Source organism: Trematomus bernacchii, unplaced genomic scaffold, assembly GCF_902827165.1.
Source record: "Trematomus bernacchii unplaced genomic scaffold, fTreBer1.1, whole genome shotgun sequence".
Lineage (NCBI taxonomy): Eukaryota > Metazoa > Chordata > Actinopteri > Perciformes > Nototheniidae > Trematomus > Trematomus bernacchii.
This window is the reverse complement of record NW_022987676.1, coordinates 99,074-121,330: the sequence shown is the minus strand read 5'-3', so window position 1 is coordinate 121,330 and position 22,257 is coordinate 99,074. Positions and strand designations below refer to the sequence as shown.

The window sequence follows — 22,257 nt, the reverse complement described above, 5'->3', positions numbered from 1 at the left end:
AATCCACAGAAAGAAAAAATAGGATGATCGGCGTGGCCCAAAGGCGCGATCTCACCCTGTTTGAGAGAATCTCTCTCGATCTGTGCGCGTCCTCTCCAAGGAGACGTGCTTCCAGGTCGGGCGATGCAATATCCACAATGCAGTTACTTTCCTTTACTTCCCCGTAGCATTTTAAGATATGTATACATACTGAGGAAAACTTAAATATCCCGCTGCATACCCGCATTCGCCTCACACACGCTTCCTCCTCCCGTGAGAACCAACCCCTGACATCCCGGTGACGCACCCACTATAAAGGCTCCGTGCGTGCTGCGACAGGTGAATATGTAAATGAGGCTTAATGACCCACACCCCCAAACCATACATAAAAGTGGACATTTAACAACTGTAGTTGCGAGGATAATACACATGTATCAGTTTTCTTTTCATTTCAACATAAACCACATGCCTTAACCTTTTTCCCTGCCACTACAGTTTATAAGAAACACTTTGATCAATCTGCAACTGTCACAACGTCTTTCATGAGGTCTTTTGAACCAATCTTAGTCTGGCCCCTTGCCTGAGACCAATTTGCCATGGGAGACCCTACCAGGAACACAAGGTTCCAGACAACACAGCCCCCAGGTTCATCAGGGCACACAAACCTCTCTACCACGGTAAGGTGCTGGTTCTTCAGATTCTAAATGGTACGAGTTGAAGCGTTTGTTTGAACAGTTAGCAGGAGGCAGGGACTTGCTTTCAAGCAGAACAGGGCAAACAAACTCAGAGGAGTGTTTACGTGTTCGGCGTAATGACGTACAACGGCCTCCACAACTTCTGTAGTCCTATTCAGTCACTTGGTAACAACCATCGTTTTTCAGACACGTCAACTCTTCAGAAATCACCAGTGGGGTCACTGCTGATGGATTTAATGTCGTAGAATAAAACGTGATCGGTCTCTTCAATGTGTCTCAACCACAGACCTTATTTCCAGCTATTTCCCAAAAACTAGTTCAAAATCCCGTTGACTCTGAGACGAGGGAACCGGAAGTGGTAAAATGCTAACTCACTTCCGGGTTTTAGGACTCGTTCCTGAACCACTCTATTCACCTCCATAAAGTGGTGGCTAGTCTTCCTGGGGTCCATGTGTGTGAGAGAGGGGAGAGGGATCCAGTGGGATCAGCGTTGAGCAATCGTTGAGCTGAGGTCGATCCAGGCTGTATTTCCTCATAAGCTAAAAATACCTGAGTGTGTGAGAGCGGGCGGTCTCTGCTGAAACCCACGCTTTCTCACCGGGGTTGTCTTTCAACAGTTGGCACACAGAAATGTGAACATTGGATAAAGCCAGGTTCATTTTCTTGTTTCATTTTGTTGACATATCAGAGTCAAAGGTTTCTACAGAGGGGATTTGAGAGAAAACTCTTCACACACACACACACACACACACACACACACACACACACACACACACACACACACACACACACACACACACACACACACACACACACACACACACACACACACACACACACACACACACACACACACACACACACACACACACACACACACACACACACACAGCGTCTCCAGCGCTTTCGAACGGCAATGGCCGTGGCTGTCTCCTCCTGATTGGTGGAGTTGGCCCAATAGCCGTAGCGCCACCGTCCTGACGTCAGGACAGTGTTCAAATCTGGATCAGTTTTTATCAGATCCGTTGAAGCAAAGTGATCAGAGATGATTATGTGAATGAGACTCACAGATTGATGGATGGTCTGAACATGGATCCGATGCGTGTCTTGAAGGATAGCTCAGGAGGAATTTGTAAACATAAACACTTCCAGAGCAGCCACTATATTCATCCTGTTTATAACTTCTACATAACTTCACCCTGATTTGTCAAATTTAGGCTGGATTAAGTTTAGGCTGGATTAACTTCGGTTTACAGCAGCTTTTATTTGCCAAATAACCGTGAAACACCCATGAAGTGACTGTGATGGATATGGACGTAATGTACACACACACACAGACCACACACACACACACACACACACACACACACACACACACACACACACACACACACACACACACACACACACACACACACACACACACACACACACACACACACACACACACACTCCACATGTTTACAGCAGACACACACTGAGCCCCCGCCTGTCAGGTGACAGATGATGAGTCTTTGTGGAGAGGAAATGAGCTGCATCAGTTGTAGCAACAAGACTGTTACCACGAGAACGCCCAATGTAAACACACACACACACACACACACACACACACACACACACTCACACACCCCCCCACACACACACACACACCCCCCCCCACACACACACCCACACACACACACACACACACACACACACGCACACACCCCCACACACACACACACACCCCCCCCCCCCACACACACACCCACCACACACACACACACACACACACACACTCACACTCACACACCCCCCCACACACACACACACACACACAACACACACACACACACACACACACACACACACACACACACACACACACACACACACACATCACACACACACACACACACACACACACACACACACACACACACACACACACACACACACACACACCTTTACTGAACCTGACTGTGGATATATAACTGCACGGACAAAAGTGTCTGGGCAAATAACCAAAAGCAGTCACAAAACAACTCAAAGAAAGTGTCTTAAAGACTAAAAAGAGACTCAAATAGACGACATATAGTGAAAGATATAAGAAAGGACTACAAATAGATAAACAATGAACAAGTCACAAAGAAAAGGACGACGCCAAACCATCAAAGGTGGCATCCTTTCTGAAGCTGCAGCACGTTTCTCCTGATGGAAATGTTGCAGCGCGTTTAGACCTATTGGCCTCCGTAGGTTCGGCACAGGAAGTGCAATGTTTTTGTATTCTCAAACATAAATGACATGTGCTTATCTGCAAATATTGCAGGATGTGAGACCTGATCACAAGTGTCTCAGGAGACTTAGATATGTTCTAAGGCCAGGTGTGAACGGGACCTTTATCAGAGAAACAGACAGTTTGTGAGATTTTGCCAAATGTTCTCACATTGAAAGCAGATGTTTTCTTACCAAAGAAAAAGTCAAAAGAAAAACAGACGGGTCCAGACTCGCTGAACATCGCCTGGCCTGAGAATTATGGGTCATTTTGTTCTGCATTTTTCAAAAGTTGAGAGGGAGAAGTGTAAGAACAGGGACTATTTGTATAACCTGCAGAACTCAGACATGTTTCTCATTAAGAAAGATGGAGTGTTCTTTGGATGATGCATGGAGCAGCAGGAGAGCTGGACTGCATTACGGGCCAAATATCCTGCTGCGCTACGAGAGAAGACCTCAGGGAGTCCAACAGATCTCACGTTCACGTCTCTTGATTGCAGCAACACATCTTCGTCTAGATTTAATCGAGGCAGATGTTGGCAGCAGTCTGAGTTTAAATATGAGACGTTATCAGAGTCTGAGCTGCAGCTCGGCCTCCTTCTGACGTCTGTTTCTGCTGAGTGATCAACATTCACAGAGCCAAAGTCCTCGTCTGGAACCAGATTAGTGTAAATATTAAATTAGAAAGTGGTGTTTCTGTGTCATCAGGAGCAGTCAGAGGACGGAGGCCGACAGATGCAAACGCTCTACACAGGGCCACAACTCTTCCATCAGGAACACGCTGCAGCTTCAGAGAGGATGCAGATCTAGAAACCCAAAGGTTCCACATGAAGAAAGCTGGGAGACCAGGGGACACTAAATAGTGACGCACACAGCTGGAGACCAGGGGACACTAAATAGTGACGCACACAGCTGGGAGACCAGGGGACACTAAAGAGTGACGCACACAGCTGGGAGACCAGGGGACACTAAAGAGTGACGCACACAGCTGGGAGACCAGGGGACACTAAAGAGTGACGCACACAGCTGGGAGACCAGGGGACACTAAAGAGTGACGCACACAGCTGGGAGACCAGGGGACACAAAAGAGTGACGCACACAGCTGGGAGACCAGGGGACACTAAAGAGTGACGCACACAGCTGGGAGACCAGGGGACACTAAAGAGTGACGCACACAGCTGGGAGACCAGGGGACACTAAAGAGTGACGCACACAGCTGGGAGACCAGGGGACACTAAAGAGTGACGCACACAGCTGGGAGACCAGGGGACACTAAAGAGTGACGCACACAGCTGGGAGACCAGGGGACACTAAAGAGTGACGCACACAGCTGGAGACCAGGGGACACTAAAGAGTGATGCACACAGCTGGAGACCAGGGGACACTAAAGAGTGACGCACACAGCTGGAGACCAGGGGACACTAAAGAGTGACGCACACAGCTGGGACCGGAGCGCTTGGTGACGTTCAGCTTTTAGTAAACACTGCTCATGTCTCCTCAAGCTGCTGAATGTTCTCTAAACGCTGAATGTGTTGTCAAGTTGCCGGAGATGTTTCTTCATGTGGAACCTTTGTGTTTCGAGATCTGCGTCCTCTCTGAAGCTGCAGCGAGTTCCTCCTGATGGAAGAGATGTGGTGTTTGCATCTCCGTCTCAGAGTAATGAAAACTGTGAAATAAAGGAAAGTGCAGAGATGTGTTAGTGACGACTCTCTGCACACACAGCTGTTACAACAGAACAGAACCCCCTCTGTGTCCAGTATGCAACACATCCCCCCACCCCCTTCCTCTCTTTCATCTCTACGTCAAGTTATGCAAGTGCTTATTGTTCAAGGCATGCATAAACATCAATATCTTTTTTATATGCATGTATTTTCGTATAAAAAGGTGCAAGCAATGTTGGGTTAATAGTTCTTGTAGAGCTGCTCTTCTTCTCTTGGATTCATACTGGGCAGCACTGTGAACGCAGACGTGTAGTACCCCAAAGCTTCTGTTTCCAAATGCCTCAATGACCCCAACATCACGTCCAAATCGGCCAAGCCACTTTTGAACAACAGTCCATATGGGCTATGATGCTTTATAAGTCCTCCGGTAGTTTCTATGTGCTGCGGACCCATACTGTACTTTTCTAACATAACACTTTGGGGTACTCAACCTTTCCAATATGATCCGGAAAGTAGAATAACTGTAGTTTATTAATATATTAGTAATGTGTGTTTGCCGCTTTATAAAACATGTAACTCTGCTCTTTTTGCTGCAACACTGTACATCTGCCCGCTGTGGGAGGGATAAAGCATCTCAGATTCTGATCCTTATTCACCCCCAAAATGAAAAAGTTGATATCAGTAACTGACCCTGTGTCATCTCACATTTGGGAGAACATTGTAGTTTGACTTACATGCCTCTATGGTGGACAAAGACTAAATACATGTCTTAATGAATTGATATAAATGGGGGCTGGTACGACAGCAAAACAATATATAAAAGATCAATCAATAAACTGTCAAACAACTTGTGCACTTGAATTATAATAGTAGTATGCTAACGACTTCACAAACACAGTTTTTTATTAAATGGCAATATGTAAAACACTTCGCCTTGCAGGATGATTAGCGTGCACAAGTTTCCCTCTATAGTTTTGCATCTTTGTGCGAGGCAAAGCTTACGGGTTTGTTATGTTGTTAAATAACCCCTTACAAAGTCTGCTTATTTCTTATTTTAAGTAAAGTGTGCCGTTCCTGTTCCTGTGCATGTATGAATATATATACTCCGATGCCTGTTTTCCTCTGGGTTTTACAGGTATAAACTCAGATTATTAGCTCAATGTTGTCATAGATGTTCACTTCATGGTGCGAGGCTAACGGGCTGCTGGCAGTACCTTACTGTTTTATAACACTCACAAAGACAAAGACAGTCTGCTGATTTGTTATTTTAAATTAAGTATGCTGTTCCTGTGCATGTTTTCATGTATACTCAGTTTTAAACTGGGATGAGTGGCAGAATATTGTCCGATTTCCCCACCTTTGTGCGAGGCCAAGTTATTGTAACAGACTGCTCTCAGTACCTTCAAACTCAGTGGCGTACCGTGGGGCTTGAGACAGGACCTTCAGTAAACAATAGAAAAGCACACACACACTTTACACGTCTCTGTTCCAGCCAACGCAGCCGTGATCACATGACGCGCACATGATGCCAAACCGTCTCTCAACAATCACAACAGTCAGCTAGATAAGGGTTAAAAGCAGACGACATGTCCCAACATTGATCAATGAAGTAATCTATTATTAAACTTGTGTCATCGTGCACTCTCACGTCGCTCTAAAATGAGGCGAATAGTAACGTGCTCACTTGTAAATAAAGTCGATGCTACGAAGGAAGTTCATGACAGAAGTTTAGCTCAGGACGCTGTCATTGAACATCAACATCTGATTGGCTGATGAATCTGTCACTAATGCTTATTACCATGTGTTGTCTTTCAACAAAAGGCTAGCAGTATCTGTTGGGCCCCCGCCAACTAAAATAACTGTGAGGCGTTCAAGTGACTTTTTGATGTAGGAGATTCCAGTTCAGCCTCAACAAAACCTCACTTCATTTTGTAATTTTGAGGATATTATACTATTAAAACTTCTAACTAAATATGAATGAAAAACATTTTACACACACTTTATTGTATTGGTTACAGGGCCAGCAGAGACGGCCCTGCTGACGGCCCACCACTGTTCAAATCCATTTCTGTCATATAACGTGACAACAAAAGGAATAAGTGCATGTATAACCACGTACTCTGGCAGTCACATGACCTCTGTTCCCTCTGTGCAGGAAATGGAGGCTGAAGCAGTAATCTGACTCGCTGCGACACTCTGCTGCTTCCTTAACAAGCCCCAGAGAGGAGGAGGAGGAGGAGGAGGAGGAGGAGGAGGAGGAGGCGATGAAGAAATGTTGAAACGTTGGGCCAGGTTTCAGAGTTCACCCCGCACGCCCCCCCCACACACACACCTCCTGCCAGCACTCCCTCACAGATGTTGTGAAATCTAAACACAAGCTTTTGAAAAAACATTCATCTGTTTGTAACTTACAAATTATTTATCTAATATATCTTATTCCAATTACTTGTATATAGACTCTCCTTGCACTATGTTTTATTCTGTCTTATTTGTATTTACTTGTACTATTTTGTCTGTTGTATTGCGTTGCTCTGTTGGAGGAGCCTCAGATTGACATATCTACCCTGTAGCTATCGTCAGGTTTAACAGAAAACACCTTTATTTCAAGGCTATGAGTAACATACAGAGCAGAACTCTCTCCCCCGTGAACACAGTCAACAACAACAAGGATCTCACAAAGACTAACAGAGAAAGCAGAACCTAAATGCACACAGGACTAATCAAAGAAACAAGACACAGGTGAGGAGGGAGGAGAAAACACAGGTGAACACAATCAGGTAATCAGGCAGGAGGGAACACAGAGACACCAGGTGAACACAATCAGGTAATCAGGAGGGAACACAGAGACAGGAAGCAACAGGTAAGACATGGGATGAACACTTTTCAAACTAAAACAGGAAACCAAAGACAGATCTACACAGGACAAAAATAAAACACAGATCGTGACAGCTATGTACAAATGACAATAAAAGCCTTGAATCTTGAAACAAGCGCTCTGCAGAGAATCAGCTTCTCTATGATACCTACATTTACCAAAGTACTGTTCTTTAGTACATATTATAGTTATATAACTTATACTTTTATTCAACTACATATCAGGGGTAAGTATTTACTCTGCAGATTCAGAAGATTGATTTACCTGAAGGGCAGTTCACTTCAGAACCAGATCTGAGTACTCCTTCCTCCATGGGGGCGACGGGCGTCAGCAGCGGCTGCACGTCTGGAGCCTCGCAGCCCAGCAGGACTCACCAGAGCCATGGGGGAGAGCACAGTGTGGGGGGGGGGGTCCACTGGAGAACCAGAGACAACACAACCTGTCGTCAAACAGACCATGAGGAGGTCTCAGAGCCGGCAGCTTTAAAGCGGCTGATTTCACTCATTAGACATAACCTGCACTATTTTATCCAAATGTATCGTACTCTGATCTTATTATTATTTTTATTTTGTTGTCCTTTGTCCTTTATATAATATGTTGCATTGATGCAGGGGCTCGGGACCTAAGATTTTCATTGCCATAACTACATTTAGCTACTGTGCATTTGATAATAAAAACCCTTGAATCCTTGAATTTTAGAAATAGGAAACACACACACACACACACACACACACACACACACACACACACACACACACACACACACACACACACACACACACACACACACACACACACACACACACACACACACACACACACACACACACACACACACACACACACACACACACACACACACATTTTTCAGACACAAAAACTAAAGTCATGACAAATAGTGTCAAAGCGTTCAAAAAGTGCTAAATTGTGTGTGAATTGTCAAATGTTATTGCAGAATTAGAGCATGAGCGTAGTATTGTAGTATACAAAATATTGATAGTGATATCTGTAAGTTACACGTTTTACCCAATGCATCTGTAATGTGCTCAGTTTTCTGCACTGACCTCCTATTAATAACCTTGATTACATGTCAATACGAACATGCATCGTACATGAGACACATCCCTGATCTGTGCACAGTTAAATTAGTGGTGAACTTTCAGCAGAGGAAAAATGTAAACCTCTAAATGGCAGAGTTCAGATCCACGAGGAGAGTGTGTTTACTGTGCGCTCTGACACCTTCCTCTGAAATAATACATTCACAATAACACAGAGTCAATGTATTCCCATCCCCAGAAATTATACAGCACTCTGCTGCTTCCTGTAATTAAAGAGGGATCGCGGGCACAGTGAGGAAGATTCCCATCATCTTCCTCTCACAGCGTGGTTAGACGGGCACATAGCTTCTTCTCTGGGTCAGTAATTATCATGGAGAATAAAGGAGTCCCTAAAACAGATACAAAAAGACTGTCTATTCTTTATTTGGCCAGAGTGTTTCTTTAGAGCACTACAGCGAGGATTTTTAGGAACACATTAGGATCCAAAGTGAAGAGCATCACCAGGAGACACTCCAGGTGATAATGTAACTAACAGGATTAATTAAAGAAAACGCTCCACAGCAAGCACTGGTGGCTAAAGCTACATGCTAATCATGGTAAATACAGCGATAGCTAAGCATCAGGTGGGCGTTGAGAGCGCGTGTCCACAAACAAACACTTTTCCTTCTGCAGAAACACTTAGTTAGAGTTTCTACTTCTGTTCTTTTTTGGTCCTTATGAATATCTTGTCTGTATGTGACGTGCACAAAATGCTAATGTGTGCAATTGTTTATAAAGCCGTCTACAAGAGAGGCAAGCCTTCCTAATTATTCCTGTATTCAGATTTAGTGCTGGTAAATATAATAATAATTAAAATAATAATAACAATAATAACGGCGATTACAATAGGGTCTTCGCCGACCTCTGGTCTCAGACCCTAATAATAATAATAAGCTTTATGTGTATAGCACTTTTCATGCATCAGGTGCAGCTCAAAGTGCTTTAACAAGGCACACATCACAATTTAAAACTTTGAAATGTGAGTCTGTCCATATCAAATACTTTAATATGGATATCCCCTTACCTGTCTTCCTTGTAGTGGACGAGGCTTGGCCCCAATCCCTTACCCTTCCCCTTTGCACCGAGGGAAGGTCAAAGGATCTCCAGAAATAGGTAATGTTTAACGTGTATTCCAAGGCCACGGGGTCCCCGCGTTGATTTGAGCTTTTTTTGATGATTTTTTTGCAATTAGACTTGTGTCCTGACGGCTCAATGTTCACTTCTTGGCAGCGTACATTTTTGCCCTTTTCTTTGTCCAACCAATTAAGGCCACTATCTCTTGAGAGGTTGTTGTTCCAAAATCACAACATCTGACCTCTGAGAACTCATGGATGGTGGCAGTTGTTTCAGAGCCGCTGCCATGCCCATGGAACAAGTTGGCAGTGGGGAGAAGTTGGAAGCCTGACACTCTGGGAGTATGGAGAAGAGAGTCCATTTTAGGCATAGCAGTAAAATCCACACCATTTCAGGCTATTTTGGCTGACATGGGAGGTTGTCCATTTCAAATACTTTACAATGGGATATTCCCTTCTTTTGTCACCATTCATTTGTTATTCAAAGTGTACTTCTCCGGAAAGAATATTTCCGCGAAATGCCCTAAGAATCTCGGGATCCTCTCAGACTTGACGTTCGCAAGAGCCTTTTGAGGTAAAAAAGGCTCTTGCTATTGCATACGTAAATGCATACATACATAAATGTATGCAATACGTAAATTCCCCAAGATGGAAATTCTGTACACTTTGAATTCACCGCCCCTTCAAAATAATGCACATTTCTTCTTTTTGCTGTGGTTCTAGCCTCTGACCACCCAGAGACCTCATATTTTGTACACACTGCCTATGGGTGTGAAAAGACTGCCTGCAATTTGGAAGCTTTACGTATGCAAGGCTCATATAGTTCCCCTCTGCCCTCTCTTTCATATTAACGACACTTGTTCACAAGTGGCATAAGGTGTCAGAAACCAAAATTGCAGCCTCCTAGGCGAGAGCACGCTGGACATGTCTCAATAGTTTTAAAGGACAACTTAAAGACTGGTTGAGCAACAAACAGACGTGTAATCACCGCTAAATCCACTTTTATACAGGGGTATCTCCTCTTGCACTTTATATATCATAGCTGCTACATTGTACTTCTTCTTCTTCTTCTTCTTCGAGTCCGTAGCAATCTCAGATGTCGTTCTGCCAGTATCGGGCACAGGCCACAGCTGATGGGGTAGGTTCTGCCAGGTCTTCTGGACTGCACCGGGGGGCATCGGCACATTCCAGTAGGTGGGACATTGTCTGCACTGATCCACAGCTGCACGTGTCTTCTGTGGTGTAGTTCCACACTTTCATCAGTGCTTTGCACCTCCCCTGTTCCACACGCAGTCTATTAAGTGACTTCCAGGTTGTCCAGCCAAGGTCGTGGCCACTAGCAAGGCTTTCCGTTGGTGTGATTCCTCTGTCCAGCCATTCAAGAGCTTGTGTGTCATGTCTTTGCCATTACATTGTACTGCCATGTGGTAAATGCTTGTATGCTGCTCATGCTCTTCCTGCATATCATGTATTTATTTTTGCTATGTATATAAATGTCATGTTCTTGTATGTTGTATGTGACGGGACTACGGATGGAAATTAGCTCAAAGCTCAAATCCGGCTCATTTACACTTGTAAGCATTATTTTGTTTTAAAGTGTTCATCAATGTGCACTGTCCCGATTCAAATAAACGATTAAAAAAAAAAAAAAAAAATACTTTAGGTGTTCGACATGTACGAGGTCATATCTCTAAGATGCCAAGGGCTACATGCATGTGACTTTGGATTAGTCATTTATTGTGCCACATCTCTCACTGCACCGATTTTGATACAATCCGAGCAACCCTTGTTCCATTTATTTGAATATCGGACCCTCTGCAGACCTCCTGATTTTGTATTTCGCTGCTTGACTCTATAATGATGTACCTTCTTGCAAGAATAAACTCCCCAAAAGACTGTCTTATTCCTATAATCTTAATCTCAGTATAACGGAAAGGCTTTTTCACCTTTTTATTATTTGTGAGTTTGTCTCGATACATTTCCACCACATTACTCAGTGCTTGAATTGGAGCATAGTCTCCTGTTTGTGTCGTTTTGTTTTTCATTATCTGATCCAGAGGTAGGATGTAGATGTTGAAGACAAGAGGCCCCAGGATGGAGCCTTGAGGAACCCCATATGCATCTATCTCTCTAGCAATACACACAACAGTAGATCGAATAAATAGTTATTGAGATTATTGCTTTAACAGTTACACAAGATGCTAAAAAGATAAAGAAACATAACAACTAAATCATTCTCCTTGAGTAGTTTCGTCCAAATCCACTTTAATCCTACACAGTAGGCTTTATACACAATTATAATCACTAAAATATTGTTTTAATGTTCATGTCCACATCCATTTATTAATCAAACTGTGATCACTGGCGCCTCTGGAAGAGTCTGATGTGTGTTGGTGGTTTCCCCATTAATTCAAACTGATGATGTACGATGTAACGGACGAAGAGTCAGGGGTCAGGAGGTTATTTTAGGGTCACAGGGTCGTTCAAGGTCAAATACACCCATACAGCTAATACAGTTCCCACGCAGACAATCACTGTTTATTACAATGACAAGATGGAGAGAAACCTAAAAACATAATCAAAATCATTTTCTATATGAAGGAAAAATATCTGAAGTCTCCTCAAGAAACATTTGAATAATTCTGTCTAGTAGATTTCTCCCTGAATCCACTAAAGGTTAGCATTACATAACACCTCATGAGCATATTTAAACATTACATGTCAGAAAACATGTTGTATAAATAAAGTAATATTCAAAAGAACCAGCCAATCACAGCACAGTGAGACCAGCCAATCACAGCGCTGGTATATAAAGACATCTATTTCTTTAGAAAATATGATTTTTGTATTTTATATTTATGTTTCTCCTCTATGCAACAACACACCAAAACAAATTCCTTGCATGTGTAAAAACGGGCAATAAACCGGATCCTGAATCTGATATTATAAGTACATTTTTTAAGGTAAATTAAACTTTGGAAGATTTCCGATTATCAAATCTATCTTGATTGTTTGTTTGTTCTTTAATCAGAATATACCGTCAGTTCATCCTGTTTTCACTTCCTGTTTGACATCGGAGTCTCCTGATGGAGGGAAGAAGGGACAGAGAAAGATTAATAAAATATGAACAGAGAGAAACATTAGCAGCTAAAAAGATTGAAGAGAGCTGAAACAAGACGGAATTTAAAAGTATTTTTTGTTTTAAGATGAAACTTTAATGTAGAATATCTTGATGAATGGAGGATATGGTTTCAATACTCACATCTCTTCTGTTTCTTGGCTCTGATCGTCTGGTCATTGATCCTGTAGAGATTAACACAACCCTTGTTCTTTGAGTCAGCTTCAGAGTCCTGACTGATCTCATGCTTTACATCCCATCATATCTTCTCTGCAAACACTACGACTGACTGGCACAGCTCTCAGATAACAGGAAATAACTGCTCATTAGTCTAGAACCAAAACACATGACAGGAGAACCAAGCAGACTCACTCCTCTGTAAAATCCTGTATATCCGTTAAAAAGTTGCTTACATACTAAAATATGTTGCATTGTAAGCTTACATTATAATGTTTGTGGATGTATGAGATAAAATAATAACAAAACTGTAGTGATTGGTAGGATGATGAGTTGTGCTAAGCTAGGCTACGTCTGGAAGGAAGAACTGGAGGGATTACTCAGTGTGAAACACATCAACCCCCCAACACAAAACTGCTGAAGCAACAGAGAGTCAACCCCTTACTAACCTGAGAGTCTCCAGTCTGCAGTCTGGACTCTCCAGAAGATATCTCAGCAGCTTCACTCCTGAACCCTGCATGTAGTTCTGACTCAGGTCCAGATCTCTCAGATGGGAGGGGTTGGACGTCAGAGCTGAGGCCAGAGCAGAACAGCTGATACCTGACAACTTGCAACCCCTCAGACTGAATAAAGAAAACATGATGTAAGTTTAAACTATTCAGTCAGTATCAGCATTATGGAGCTTCATGGAAATGTTGGAAAAGGCAAATACTGAATATAACCTTTATTATTTGATAGTTTTAATAGAAACATTCAGACCTTTGTCTTTTATATAAATTATTAAGAACATGATGGAGACTGTAAGATGAATGTCAGGTGTTTAAGAGGTTCAGAGTGAATTATGCAGTGAAGGATTTTTCTTGTTATATTTAAATGTATAGATCAACATGGCTCTGCCACAGTCAGTGAACTAAACAAGAGAAGAAGAAAGTATACTTTAGCATTAAGATACTTAGTGAGGATCAGTGTAATATCAGCCTGATGTCTGCACCTCAGAGACAACACAACTCTCTTAATCTCAGCACAGAAGTAAAAGAAGGAGAACTGACCTGAGAGTCTGCAGTCTGCAATCTGGACTCTCCAGAAGATCTCTCAGCAGCTTCACTCCTGAATCCTGCAGATTGTTGTCACTCAGGTCCAGATCTCTCAGATGGGAGGGGTTGGACTTCAGAGCTGAGACCAGAGCAGCACAACTGATCTCTGACAACCAGCAGCCCCTCAGTCTGAATAAAGAAAACATGATGTAAGTTTCAAGGTTTAATAATCTGTTCAGAGCTGAACAAGGTTTAGATGTCAGAGTGAAGAAAGATATAGATCCATGATAATCCGAGCTCAAACTCTGCAGCAGTTTTTCTCTCTCGTCAGATCTTTAACAACTCCTTCATCTCCCTCACAGCTCATCAGTACTGACAGCATCTTCTCCGACTCAAGGAGCACAGTGTGAGTCTGTGGAAGCTCAAACACTGTCCGTCCCACATTTACCCTCTCTTTGTTATTCTGATAAATACTCAACCATTTGGAAAAACAGAATACAAATGTTTTTGAACTTCTTTGTTCTCAGGCTAATTCTTAAAAAATTATAAATAAAAAATACAAATATATGAACTACAGTAATTGAACTGACCTGAGAGTCTCCAGTCTGCAGTCTGGACTCTCCAGAAGATCACTCAGGAGCTTCACTCCTGAACCCTTCAGATGGTTGTCACCCAGGTCCAGATCTCTCAAATGGGAGGGGCTGGACTTCAGAGCTGAGACCAGAGAAGCACAGCTGATCTCTGACAACCAGCATTTCCTCAGACTGAATAAAGAAAACATTATGTAAGTTTAAACTATTCAGTCAGTATCAGCATCATGGAGCTTCATAAAATGTTTGGAAAAAGCAAATACTGAATATAACCTTCATTGTTTGATAGTTTTAATAGAAACATTTATTAATTTGTCTTTTATATAATTGAATAAAAACATGATGGAGACTGTAAGATGAATTTCAGGTGTTTAAGGTCGCATTCACACTTATAGTCCGCTTCTCTGGTGCGCACCAGACGACTTGTTACATTGTTTCATTTTTCAGAAGGTTCGGTTTGCGTTCACACGGCAAAACTCAAACGGATTATAAACTTTAAACACAAGTCATGTGCACGGAAATGCTGTTGAAATTGATCAGATATTAAGGGGGTACAAACGCAAATCCCGGCAATTTCTACCCGGAGCCTCCGCCATTGAGCATCGGCAGGTTATTCTCATGCTGCTGCTGTTAATCTGGAGATCAACAGACTCTAACACATATAATGAGAGACGTTCAGCAGTAAGGAGGAGGTTTCACCGACGACAGGTGGCTCTGACTTTTATGTATAGTTGACAGAGCTTTTTTACTTTACACGACACTGTCCAACACTTCATTCTGCTTCACTCTTTTGCTAAAGATTTTGAAGACATCCGCGTTCTTGTGACGCATAAATACTATGCTTCCTATGTTTTGATGCGGACTGCGTTCACCCCAGAGATGAACCGCTCCAGAGTTCACTTGCAAGTGGTCCGAGACCACCTCTTTTAAGCGGACCAGAGTCCGGTTGTTTAGTTCACTTCAGAGGACTCGGATTGTGTTCACACCGACCCAAACGAACCGCACCAAGCAGCTAAACGCACCAGGGTTCGATTCAACCGGACTATACAAGGCTGGTGTGAATGCGACCTAAGAGGTTAACCTGTTAACCCCCGAGCCTGTTTTCCAGGTCTCAGGCTCGAAAATGACATTTCCAGAACAAATGACCATAACTACACTTCTAAAAGGGGAAAATTAATAATCTTTTTTCTCAAAGTAATGATAAACCTGTGAGTTGGATGTAGCAAAGTCAGAATCAATATAGATGTTTTTTATTTTAAAGAAAATTCAGATTGAACATAGTAAAAAACTGTAAATTATAGTGTCCGTCCAAAAATTCCTTTTTACTTATAGTGAAAACCACCCTTGGATGATGGTAAGGTAGACTAAAAGCTTTAGGAATCCTCTGTAGCTATGTTAGTTTGACAATAAAGAACCTTGAACCTTGAATAATAAGTACCCTGTATCAAGATTGATGCAAAACAATTGAAATTTGACATTTTTAGAGAGAGTTGGCAAAAGAAAAACACTTCTGGGGTCATTTGGGTGGATTTGACCTATCTCTGGCCCCCCTTGGTCGATTTTGATAATTGACATCTCTTTTTAACCGCTAGAGCCAATGGAATCGAGGGAAAGTTCCACATACACACACAGGTTACCAAATAAGGAGTGAGAGTGACGCGTAGAAAAACCGGAAGCTGCTCTAACCTCTGGTGGCTACCATTAGCAGCTCATTTTTAGTCTCCGATTTTTGCATAAAAATTGAATTATGGATTATCAATAATTTTTTCAAAGTGACAGACACATTGGATTAACCTATGGATTAACCTTCAGCCGCGTTTTTTCTCGTTTTAATGCCATTGAACACGACTTTTGATCAGAATAACAGCTAAGGTGAGCATATCTCAGTGTGCAGGTCAGCACCGTAGTCAAGACCTGCTTTTGTAAAATACGACTATTGGCCAAGACCAAGTCGTTTTTATCTTTTAAAGACCTAGAAAGGGTTATTAACGCCTTTGTTACCTCGAGACTGGATTACTGCAACGCTCTGTATGTGGGTATGGACCAGGCCTCAATTAGACGCCTGCAGCTAGTTCAGAACGCAGCTGCACGTCTTCTCACTGGCCACAAAAAGCGTGACCACATCACCCCAATTCTGGCCTCACTGCACTGGCTTCCAGTTCGGTTCAGAATTGATTTTAAAACTCCTTTTATTTGTTTTCAAAGCCCTAAATGGGCTGGCTCCGGCCTATATAGCTGAACTCCTCCAGCGCTACACCCCAGCCAGAGCTTTAAGGTCTGCTGACCAGCTGCTGCTGATAGTGCCCAAGACCAGGCTCAAAACCCAAGGGCACCGAGCATTCGCAGCAGCTGGCCCTAGGCTCTGGAACACTCTGCCCCTCCATGTGAGGTCGGCCCAGGGGTTTTAAATCTACACTTAAGACTCACTTCTTCTCTCTGGCCTTCTAGCCTTTTCTTATCAAGCTTCACTTTTGTGGAATCAGCTTCCAGTTTGTGTTCGGGCGGCCGACAGCCTATCCGTTTTGGGAGTGCACTTAGGACCTTCCTTTTTGGTGAAGCTTATGGTTGATAGAATAGTCTAATGAGAGTGCATTGACGTAGATACGCTGTGCCTCTTCACCTACATTTTGGTTCTTGCTCTTTCACTTAAATCCTAAAAACTTGGATCTTATATTTAAAACTAAGGTTATTACTACTACTCATTCTTCTAAATCTTGTCTCTCTCTACTTCTCATATTCTCTACTCCTGTAATCGATTCTTTCTATCCTCTCTTTATCCAAAAACCTTTTCCCTCTCTAACCTCTCAAGGTTTTATTAGAGGGAAACAGGTTTGCAGAGAAGCTTATCCAGGCCGGGGAGTGTTATGACCATATTCACAGCCTCCTCCCTACCTCTGCTAAATTCCAACTAAGGCTCCAGTGGGGCCTTTGTTCCCTGCGTGTGCTGTTTCTGTTTCTTACTCTCTTACTTGCTACCCTTTTCCCTTAACCTATCCTAAGGGAGTGCTTGTTCTTCCTTTTTTCTGTCTGTGTCTGTGTACTCTCATGTTCCGATTAACCCAGCCTCCCCCAAATGTTCTTGTTTTGTGTCTATATCTACGCCGGGATCCGGAGTCGAGGCAGATCCTCTTGCTGTGGTCCTGTGCCCTGGATCCTCTATCCTGAGTTCTGGATTAGTCGTGGACTTCGGGTCGTGGCTGAACCTGTCTCTGTGGTCCTGCCTGACTCTCATCATGCTGCTTCCCTGATGGCTCCCACAGGATTGTTGACATCCTCGTGGATTCATCTTCTTATTATAGACACATGCATTTCCAAACATTCGGTCTACCTATGCTGTAAAATGTATTATCTCTTCGATTTACACACGGCATCTATTGCACGTCTGTCCGTCCTGGGAGAGGGATCCCTCCTCTGTTGCTCTCCCTGAGGTTTCTCCCATGATCCTTTAAACTGTGGCTTTTTCTCCGGAAGTGTTTCCTTGTACGATGTGAGGGTCTAAGGACAGAGGGTCTAAGGACAGAGGGTGTCGTTTTCTCATACTGATATTCTGCACAAACTGTGCTGTTGTATTTGCTGTAAAGTGTCTTTACTGTAGGGTATTTTTATTATATGTACAGCACTTTGGCTCGACCAAAAATCGTTTGAAAATGTGCTATATAAATAAAACTTGATTTGATTTGATTTGATTTTTCTACCTAAAGCTACGTCATGTGTTGTCTGTATTTGCTTCCCCTGTCACGAGTTCTGATTGCTCAGTGATGATACTTATATTTCTATAATCTGTGGAATCTCAGGATGTTAGCTAAGCCTGTTTGTGCAGATCCAATAAGTATATCGATCGGTATAGCTAGAGTTCTGTAATAACGGCATTATGATTTTTTCTGTCAGGGCAGATTCAGAGGCTCAGCGTTAGTCTTGTGTTTTTTTTTGCTCAAAAATGGTTCATATCATCAGTTAGCTGAGTTTCTTCCCGTTACATGGATATGAAACATTCATAGTTTATTAAATATTAAGAAGCCCTCAGACGCTGTTTTCCTGCAGATGATGCGTTTTTCCGCCCGGGGGCGGACCGATGGGGCTCAACAGGTTAAGCCTCATTCCCCCGCGGGCGGGGGGAAAAACGCATCACTGCAAGAAACAGTGTCTGAGGCAGTGGCATAACTATCGACGATGCCCGGGGCCCCGAGCCGGCAAGGAGCCCATGCAAAAAAAAAAAAGAAAAGATTTGTAATGTGTCTGTCCAATGACCTTGCTCCCTTTCATGTCATGTGATACCTTGCGTGACGAGAGAACCGTTTAATCAACCTGTACTGTACTGTAGCTAGCAGCAGCAAGTTCGGCAGCATTATAAAATATCTAATAGCTGGCATTTATAATGTACAGCAAACCAAAGCACAAGAGCGGCGCTCAAAAGAGAAAGAACAAGAGAGAACAAGGAGGTGTAACAGCTAAACTGACAAAATTAGACCGTTTTTTTTGTCATACATCGTCCTCGAAATCGAGCGCTAACGTTAGCAATGTTGACGTGCAGCGGCAGCCGGAGCCGGAGGCTAACGATAGCTCACCACCATCATTGCCATCTAGCTCCACAAGTGAAGCTGTACCCGTGGCCGTGGCTGTGCAACCTTCTTCTCCAGCCAGCCAGGAGGAGAGGCTGGATTTGGCTGTGCCCGGCGGTGGTCCAACAGTTACCCCAAGGGCCCCAACCGATAGGGGACTCTATGTCGCTATTGAGACCCCCGATGCCAAGATCAAAAGCTATATTATAGCAACCGGTCTATGTAGGCCTACCGGCCCATTCCCCAGAGACAAACATCAAGGAAACAGGTTTAATCCTCTTCTTAGTTCGCTGTGCCGTTGTCAGGCTGTGGTGGTCTGAGGCCAGGGCAGGCTGTTGTTGATGGCCTATACATGTGGCGCTTCTGAGTGGTTGTGTATGTCCATGTGTGTGTGAGCGCATCAGCGTGCGCTTATGTTTGGGGCGATGGGGGGGGGGGGCCCCAAAACAATATTTGCACCGGGGCCAATCAGAACCCTGTTACGCCACTGGTCTGAGGGCTTCTTAATATTTAAAAACCTATGAATGTGTCATACTCAACTAACGAGAAGGAACTCAGCTACCTGATGATACGAACCATTTTTACCGAAACAAAACACAAGTCTCACAAGAAGCGTCTAAATGAGCCCTGAGTGAAAAAATGCTATCGCACTTAGCACAGAACTCACAGCTTAAATAACCGTATTACTTATCGTATCTGCAAAAACAAGATATCGATTAGCAAGCTGAGATTCCACAGATTCCAGAAATATTAGTATCATCACTGAGCGATCCGAACTCGCGACGGGGGAAGCGAAAACAGACATCACAACATGTAGCTTCACGGAGGAAGCTTCTTACTTTAGCTGTTGTTCTGATCAAAATGTGTGTTCAATGGCATCAAAACGATGAAAACGCTGCTGAAGGTTAATCCAATGTGTCTCTGTCACTTTGAAATGATTCCTGATAATCCATCTTCATATTTACTAGTTTGAGCCTAGGTTTCAGTTTTCAGAGCATAACATTGCTTTCGACTGCGTGCGCATAGCTCTCACTTGTCAATGGTAATGTGTGTGTGTATGTGGAACTTCCCCTTAGATTCTATTGGCTCTAACGGTTCAAAAGAGGTGTCAATCACCAAAATCGACCAATGGGTTCCAGAGAAACGGCAAATACACCGCAAATTTAAAGAGCAACATGGCTCTACCACAGTCAGTGAAATAAACCACAGAACAAGAAAGCAGACGTTAGCGTTAAGATACTCAGTGTGGATCATAGTAATATCAGCCTGATGTCTGCAGCTCAGAGTCATCACAACTCTAGAGATGGAGAACTGACCTGAGAGTCTCCAGTCTGCAGTCTGGACTCTCCAGAAGATCTCTCAGCAGCTCCACTCCTGAATCCTGCAGATCGTTGTAACTCAGGTCCAGATCCCTCATATGGGAGGGGTTGGACTTCAGAGCTGAGACCAGAGCAGCACAGCTGATCTTTGACAACCTGCAGCCAATCAGTCTGAATAAAGAAAACATGATGTAAGTTTCAAGGTTTAATAATCTGTTCAGAGATGAAGAAAGTTTAGATGTCAGAGTGAAGAAAGATGTAGTTCCATGATAATCCAAGGTTTAACTATATGGGTGGTGCTGACGAAGTCTATAAGGACTTGGTTTAAGAACTGGAATGTCACCGGTTCAATTACCCAAAATACCTAGTGCTACCGAGGTGTCCCAGAGCAAGGCACCATTCCCTACACTGCTCCCCGGGCGCAGTGCGCTTTGGCAGCCTACTGCTCCTAACACTGGGATGGGTCAAATGCAGAATGTAAATTTCCCCTCTGTGGTTTGATTAAGGGTTCCTTCTTCTCTTCTTCTATAATCTATGAAGTACAGTCAGTGAACTGACCTGAGAGACTGCAGTCTGCAGTTTGGACTCTTTAGTCCAGAACTCAGCAGCTTCACTCCTGGATCCTTCAAACCGTTCTCACTCAGGTCCAGATCTCTCAGATGGGAGGGGTCTGACTTCAGAGCTGAGGCCAGAGCAGCACAGCTGATCTCTGAGAGTCCAAAGCCAGTAAAACTGTCATGACAGATATAACAGAGTGAGTTATTTACAAAAAGATGTAACATCATATTAACTTCATGCATTTGATGAAAACATTAGACCCACCAGGTTCTGATTAACATTCACTGTTAGTCCACTTAATATATTATTGAGTTTTTTATGTTCATTTTCAGCCTGACAGATCTTACTTTACACTCTTGAGCATTGTGGTAAAACAGATCGGGTATAATGATGATGAAACTACAATACTGTTATAATAACTTAAATGCATTCACTGTAACTGTAAAATACTGCTGTTGTGATCAAATGCTGCTTTGATAAAACCCCAACCAAAACCTCTTAAGTGCTCCATTTGATGACATAACCAAAAGGAATATGAAGAAAATAAAAAACGGCAACGTTTAAATAATAATAAACAAAATAACATTCATTTTATTTTTGCTCTCACGGTTTGTGTTTATTTAAAGAAGTAAACTTCTGATCTACACTCATTTATGAAGTTAATCACATGTGGACATACTTGGCCTTTCTGCAGTTCCTCACAGCTGGAATCAGTCTCAGTCGTCCCTCCTCTGATGTGTTGTACTTCTTCAGGTCCAACTCATCCAGAACCTCTTCTGACATCTGCAGCATGTGGGCCAGAGCTGAGCAGTGGATCTCAGTGAGTTCCTTCTCTGATCTGTTCCCTGACTTCAGGAACTCTGTGATCTCCTGGTGTACTGAGAGGTCGTTCATCTCTGTCAGACAGTGGAAGATGTTGATGCTCCTGTCAGGAGAGATTTTATCACTGCTCATCTCCTTCAGGTTCTTGATGGCTCTTTGGATGATTTCTGGACGGTTGTCTGTGCAACCCAGCTGGCCTCTGAATAGTCTCTGCATAATATCTGGACGGTTGTCTGTGCGACCCAGCAGGCCTCCTAAGAGACTCTGGTTGGACTCCAGAGAGAGGCCGTGGAGAAAGCGGACAAACAGGTCCAGGTGGCCATTTTTACTTCTAAGGGATTTCTGCATGGCTTTCTTCAGGAAGACATCCAGTGATGGGTAATCCTGATCTCTCTTTAGGAAGTCCTTCAGTACGGCTGTGTTCCTGTTGGTGTAACAGTGCAACAT

General features: G+C 43.2%; 1 protein-coding gene across 1 annotated transcript; it reads right to left on the bottom strand.

Annotated features, from left to right (window-relative positions):
- Window positions 1–11,877: 11,877 nt before the first annotated feature.
- LOC117487620 (ribonuclease inhibitor-like) lies at window positions 11,878–22,026 on the bottom strand. The gene is made up of 8 exons (XM_034136237.1): window positions 21,668–22,026; window positions 20,989–21,162; window positions 20,428–20,601; window positions 14,553–14,726; window positions 13,978–14,151; window positions 13,378–13,551; window positions 12,896–12,936; window positions 11,878–12,716 (listed from the first exon to the last, which is right to left on the bottom strand). Coding segments are annotated over exons 1-8 (1,272 nt in total). The 3' UTR covers window positions 11,878–12,714.
- Between the last annotated feature and the right edge of the window lie 231 nt (window positions 22,027–22,257).